The following is a 6,866-nucleotide window of genomic DNA, read 5'->3' on the forward strand; positions in this document are numbered from 1 at the left end:
CACAACCCTCGCCCCCACTCCCCCCTCCTCTCCGGCCCTCATCTCTCCAAGTAATTCTCTCTTATTTACTTATTAATTAACCTAATACCTTTTCATATACATACATATATAACACAAGAAAACAAATTAATTCAAGGGGAAGGGAAGGGAGGAAAATCAATATTATTACTTTATTAGGGATTGAGAGAGATTCGATACATACAGAAGAAACCAAATTGATTGGTTGATATGTTAATGCCAACATCAAGAGCGGTGAATTCTGCATTCGAAGTAGCCACGGTGACGCTCATATCGACGCTGATATTTCTATCGGTGGTGTCGCTGTTTCTGATATTCCACCTTCAATTCAAGTCAAAATCCCTAAAGCATCTCAAGAACTTCAACTCCCTTTGGGCGGTTAGATTCCTCCTCGTCTTCCTCATCTCCCTCTGGTCCCTCTCCGAGCTCCTCCGCCTCCCTCTCATCCGCCACCTCCACCTCCGCCTCTTCTCCTTCCTCTCCGACCAAAACGACCAAGTCTCCAACCAGGTCGGCCTCTGCAAGCTCCACATCATCCTCTCCTTAGGCTTCTTCCAGCCAGCATTCCTCGTCACGCTCCTCTTCCTCTTCAACGCCTCCATTGTCACCACCGCCAAGAACCACTTCGGCACTGTCCTCTCCGTTTTCCTCACCTGCCTTCCCGTCTCAGCGCTTCATGGCATTCTCATGTTCTCCACCTCCTGGCAGCGTGCCCTGCCGCCGACCTTCCGGCAGGCTCACGTGGTGGTTACCGACGCTTTCGGCGAGGACACCGTTCTCTGCACTTATCCGTTGCTGAGCAGTGCCGTATTCGCGGTGTTCGCGATTGCATATTCGGCGTGCTTCTTGTTATCTTGCTGGAACGTTTTGTCGCTGGTGATCAACAAGGGGCTCAGGTTGAGGATCTACGGTCTGTCCACCGCGCTGCTCTTCGCGCTTCCTATTCAGGTGGTGGCGCTAGGGTTCACCGCGGTGTGGACGCCGGAGTCACAGCTCTACGGCGTCTTTTCTCTCGTTGTGTTCCTTGGCGCCTTTGTTTGCGCGGTTACAGGGGAGGGCTTTATGGTAATTAAGCCGATTTCGGACGCACTGGACGCCGGCGCCAGCTTCTACAGCCGGTCGGGTCCCCGTGATGGTGACGCCGGAGAGAAGGAGATGAAGGTCGCCGGAGGGGAAGACTTGGTCTAGAGGAGAGGGATCGAGGGAGGGAAGGGTACTTTGGTAATTTCGTTACTGTTTTTTGGAGGAAGGGTTTTTCTGTCATCTTAGATATTGCAGGATTTTGGTGGTGTTGCTGTTTCGTGTTCTTCTCGTGCACGTGCAGCACACGTGGTTCTCTGCTTCCCTAACCTCTAACTATGTACTCTGCTGTATCTTTTTTCTCAAAACTTTTTGTTTCTCAATTAGTAGTTAGTATCGATTGATATATGTATCTTGATTTAATTTTCTGGTGTTTATTATCTCCCTAACTCTTCCTCCTCCTATTTGAAATATATATATAAAAAAATAAAAAATATATACTATCTATATATGACTATAATCGAATTAGCGAGTGTGCAAATCTAAATCTAAACAATTAATTTGCTGTCTCTGAAGTTTTGGTATCATTTGTTTTCCAATGAAGTTTGTAGTATCGTACAACCTAGGAATCTAACCCTTGACGATTTATGGCGCAACACCCAATAAAGAGATTATTATTATTATGTACCATAGTTGTAAGAACTGAATTGATCTGATCAGGATATTGATTTAACTAATAAATTATTAATTGAATTAGTAAAATTAATCTTGCGTAGATAAAAAATATAAAATAGTAAAAAATTGAGTAAAGTGATAATTAAATTCTTAAAAATTTGGACTTTAGATTAATTATTAGTCTTTAAAAAAAATAAAGCATTAATTTAATTTTTTATGATAATAAATAGTGGATACTTTATATCTTTTTATTAATTTATCATGTAAAATTTAATAATAATATTTATATGTTCTACTAATTAATTTTAAGTCAAAATCTTTAAAGACTTACTACTTGATTCAATATTCTAAAAAATTTAAAATAAATATCTTTACTAACATTTAAATATATAAATATAAATTGTTACGGTGGGTAACCGGAGATTAAATAGATGGATGGCGTTAGGTGGCCCAAACTTATGAAGGAGGAGGACTCCGGGTGGATCTGCAACTCGGGAGGCTCCGTCCGACTTGTGCTCGCCAGTGAATGGGGGGTGGTACCTGCAAAGACACTCCGATGCCTAAGTTAGCAAGAGTGTGAGCAGGTCTAGAGAGTATTGGGTTTAGAGATACCTGAGGGGTGTCAGTGTATTTATAGTAGTGAGCCAATAACCACCGTTGGAGTAGTGCCGTATCTTTAGGGTGTTAACCGTCCCTATTATCTTGGGGAGGTTAAGATATGGCTTTATGAAGCGGTTAGAGAGATTTTAGGGGCGGTTACTCATTTGAATGAACACTTATCTGCCAGCTAACCTCACATCCGACTTCTTCAGACCAAGTCGTGGTTGATACCGACTTCTTACGTGGAGGTCGGTACTTAGCTAGGTTTAATCCTTCAGATTAGGCCTTTTAATTGGACTTGGGCCTTTATCATTGGGCCAGGGTATGAACAGTGCCCCTACTTGAGCCCAAATTTTCTTTAAAGTTTGGGTTCAAGTACTTAACTCGGGTTCGTAGTCGACTTGCTTGGAGGAAACATGGGTCTTAGAAACCGACGTGATTTTCGCGACCCTTTGTTTCTGACAGTTACGTCAATTCAAGCGTCGTGTCCGTTAGGGAAGCATCGAGGACTTTGGTAACGGTGCAATCTCATTAATGACTGCTCCGCTTTTACCATTATGCCCCTTAGCATGTTTATAAATACTTTCCCTCTCTTTTCATTTTTCCGTTTCTGCAATCTTTCAAACTTCTTCTTTCCTTGCTCGTGCTGTTTTCTTGTGTTCGAAGATTTCTGTTTTCTCCAACCTTCATTTCTCGGATAAAGGTTAGTTTTGTTTCTTTCATGTCATGCCTCGTATTTGCATGCTTTGTTTTGTGGGCGGATAGGTTAGTCCGTAGATTTTGGCTTTGTATCCCTCTCTTTTAGGGATTGATTTTCTTTTTCTTTTTCCCTTTTTGTAGGTTTTTGTCATCTTGTATATAAACAAAAATGGCTTCTGTAGACGTCCTTTCTCAGTGGGTTGATGTTACGGTCCTTGGGGAGGAACCGTTGGTCGATGCTGAGTTTATCACTCATCTTCGTACTCATCACAGGCTCTGTACTTCGGAGGAGGACGAGCCAAAATATGAACTGATAATCCCGGGTCCGGAAGACCGGGTTTGTTTTGGGAGAGTTAATGAGGCGGCCCCTCATTTTTTCTTTATGTATGAATGTATGATCACCCGCTTGGGTGTTTTTCTTCCTTTCTCAGATTTCGAGATATCTGTTTTGCACCACTGTAGAGTTGCCCCTACTCAACTTCACCCCAATTCTTGGGGTTTTTTGAAGATCTATCAGTTTATTAGCCACGCTCTGGACTTTCCGACCTCTTTGAGGATTTTCTTCTTTCTTTTTCATATGACTAAGCCCTTTAGTGGGCTAAACAACAAACAGCAGTGGGTATCCTTCCGAGCCATACAAGGTCGGAGGATTTTCACCCTTTTCGACGAATCTTTTCATGACTTCAAAAACTACTTTTTCAAAGTTCAAGCCGTAGAGGGTCACCACCCCTTCTTCCTTGATGAGCACTCTTCCCCTCGCTTCCCCCTTTATTGGCTGGAGGCCTCCCTTGTGAGAAGTATGGTCTAGATGACCTAGACGAGGTGGAGGCGGCCGTTGTGGGGTTTTTCCGAGAAGCGTGGGGGAGGGCCCCATACTTGGATACTAGGAAAATCCTCCAGGGAACGCCGACTTTTGTTCAATCTCACCTAGGTAGTGCATGCATTCCTTATTTCCGAGTTGTTTCTGCCGACTTGTGTTTTACCGACTTGTAACTTTTGTTAGTTGTTTCTTTTGTAGATATGGCAAAGAAGAATGCTCAGGAGTCCTACCAGAGGGTCCAGGAGGCTAAAGCGAAGTCCCGAGCTAGGTCCGGTGGTGCCAGGGCAATCGCCTCTCCTCCTCCTCCTCCTCTTCCTCCTCCTAAGACTGTGGGTACTCCCTCTCAACCTATTATAATCTCCTCTTCGACTTTGTCTCGGCCACTCCCTTCCGCCCAACTTCTCTCCGAGCCAGAGAAGAAGAAGCGCAAGACTTCAGAGTCTGGCTCTTCTTGGGATGGTGGGGTTAAGGCGGATGCTCTTGCATTCGTCCGGAAGAACATCTATCCTTTTATAAGTATGGATGATGTTTCTGTTCGGAACCACCTCACCACTCTGGCCGAGGAGAGTTTTAGGGCGGCGGGTGTGTGTGGCAAACTTTTGGACATCTTCGAGAAGACTCCGCTCAGCTCTTTGGGGGCAACCTCGAGGGTTGAGGAGTTGGAGGGGAGGCTTCTTGCTTTTCAAAAACATGAGAGGGAGTTGAAGGAGGAGAGAGATAAATTGAGGGAGGAGAGAGATAACCTCCAGGAGAAGGAGAGCCAGCTACAAGCCCAATGTACTATGGAGGCGAATTTGAGGAAGGCAGCCTAGGAAAGTTACCAAAGTTTATTTAGAGATATGGTGGCTGTGAGGAAGGATTTGATGAACTCTCGGAACGCTTATGCCGAGTTGGAGGACTCTATTGCCGATGGGGCCGAGGAGTCTTGGAGAATTTTCCTGGAGCAAGTCAGAGTTATTGCTCCCGACTTGGATCTTTCTCCTCTACATCCTGACAAGGTAGTTATTGATGGCGCCATCGTTGATCCTCCTGTCCCCGAGGTTGTTTCTGAGTCAGACCTGAAGACTCGGGGGCAGAGGATTATTGAGTCTCCTCCTCGATCCAAAGACGCTCCGGGTTCTTCAACCGTTGCTCCGACTTCCTCTTCAGCTCCTCTTCCTGGTCCTGGTGGCGCTCCTCCTGAATCTGGCGGTGGTGATTCCTCTACTCCTTTGAAAAAATGACTTTATTTTTTATGGCTATATGGGGGCCCGGCCTGTGGGTCCCCCCCTTTTTTAAACTTATTTGTGTTGGTGGTTGTGAGAACAATTTCTTTTGGCCTTTTAGGGCCGTAAACAAAATATTCCTGGCGAGTGCCCTTTTTAAACAAGGGTGTAGAAAAATAAATGCCCTTTTTTGGATAAGGGTTCTAAGTTACCTTTGTGTGTGCATGCTTTTCTGTTTTCGATATTTTTGATCTTTTCGGAAAAACCCTTTTGTTGGCTTGCATTTTTTTCTCGAGCCGTTTTTTGTTCAAGGGCTTTTGTGCAGCCTTTAAACTTTTTCTCATGTTTTCCCATCTCTTTTTGTTATCCTCTATGCTCAATTTTGCTTTAGTGAGCTTTTATGACTTAGGTTATTTTTGCGATGCGTTTTGCTTCTACTCGGGGGACTTCCGAGTTTGTTTTACTCGGAGTCTTGTTTCGACTTAAGGGTCGGATCGTTCCCGAGTTTTTACGATCAACTCATATAACCTCTTTACGCCGACTTGTACCTCGTCGTTTTATCCTGACGACCATCTAGGTCGATTCATGGGATTTTCACGTTTTGTCGAGCTTAAGTCGGCGCGTTTCGTAGAAGACTTAGAAAAATGAAGAAGGATATTGCAAGAGATATTGTAAATGAAAAAGATCTTTATTAATTGGGAAGGTACCTTTTTGCTACTAAGGGTTTTGATAGCCTATTTTCCCTTAGTCTCTGCTATGATGCCTCGTTAAAAACCCATCTCCAGAAAAAAACCCTTTTTGGGAAAAAATCATGAAGTTGGGAAAAGAGTACATCAGGGAGTAGAGTTCGCTTTTAACTGTAGTACCTTTTCATATTACAAGCATGCCACGACCTTGGTAGCTCGGTGCCATTCAGGTCGGTTACTTTATAATAACCTTTCCCTAACACTTCCTTGATTTTGTATGGCCCCTTCCAATTTGCGGCGAGCTTTCCTTCTCCTGATTTGTTGACTCCAATGTCGTTTCTGATTAGGACCAAGTCGTCTAGGGCAAATGTTCTTCGAATGACTTTTTTGTTGTACCTGGCAGTCATCCTTTGTTTCAATGCCGCTTCTTTTATTTGGGCATCTTCTTGGACTTCGGGGAGCAAGTCGAGCTCCTCTTTGTGCCCTTGTATGTTTCCGACCTCATCATGGAGAATTACCCTTGGGCTTTGCTCATTGATTTCTATTGGAATCATGGCTTCTACGCCATAGACTAATCTGAAGGGTGTTTCTCCTGTGGCGGATTGGGGAGTTGTCCTATAAGCCCATAGCACCTGAGGGGGCTCTTCAGCCCAAGCTCCCTTTGCTTCCTGTAGTCTCTTCTTCAGTCCTGCCAGTATGACCTTGTTAGCTGCCTCGGCTTGCCCATTGGCTTGTGGGTGTTCCACCGAGGTAAATTGGTGCTTGATTTTCAGACTGGCTACTAGACTTCTGAAGGTGGCATCGGTAAATTGAGTTCCATTGTCTGTAGTGATGGAATAAGGTATTCCATACCTTGTGATGATGTTTTTGTAGAGGAATCTGCGACTTCTTTGAGCGGTGATAGTGGCTAATGGTTCTGCTTCTATCCACTTTGTGAAGTAATCTATTCCCACGATCAAGTATTTGACTTGTCCTGGCGCTTGGGGAAAAGGACCTAACAAATCCATTCCCCATTTTGCAAAAGGCCATGGAGAAGTAATACTGATAAGCTCTTCTGGTGGAGCTACGTGGAAATTTGCATGCATCTGACATGGTTGGCATTTTTTCACGAAGTCTGTGGCATCTCTCTGCAAGGTCGGCCAA

The 6,866-nt window shown here is 44.3% G+C and overlaps 1 protein-coding gene across 1 annotated transcript; it reads left to right on the top strand.

Annotated features, from left to right (window-relative positions):
* Positions 1-234: 234 nt before the first annotated feature.
* On the top strand, positions 235-1,206 carry LOC112717615 (uncharacterized). Its single transcript, XM_025769597.1, has one exon. The coding sequence runs from the start codon at positions 235-237 to the stop codon at positions 1,204-1,206; it is 972 nt and encodes a 323-aa protein (XP_025625382.1).
* Positions 1,207-6,866: the final 5,660 nt, after the last annotated feature.

This window comes from Arachis hypogaea, chromosome 10 (assembly GCF_003086295.3).
Source record: "Arachis hypogaea cultivar Tifrunner chromosome 10, arahy.Tifrunner.gnm2.J5K5, whole genome shotgun sequence".
In the NCBI taxonomy this organism is placed as follows: Eukaryota; Viridiplantae; Streptophyta; class Magnoliopsida; order Fabales; family Fabaceae; genus Arachis; species Arachis hypogaea.

Bases quoted from the DNA above. Each gene is read 5' to 3' on its own strand.
- LOC112717615 (XM_025769597.1), top strand. From the start codon at position 235: ATGCCAACATCAAGAGCGGTGAATTCTGCATTCGAAGTAGCCACGGTG.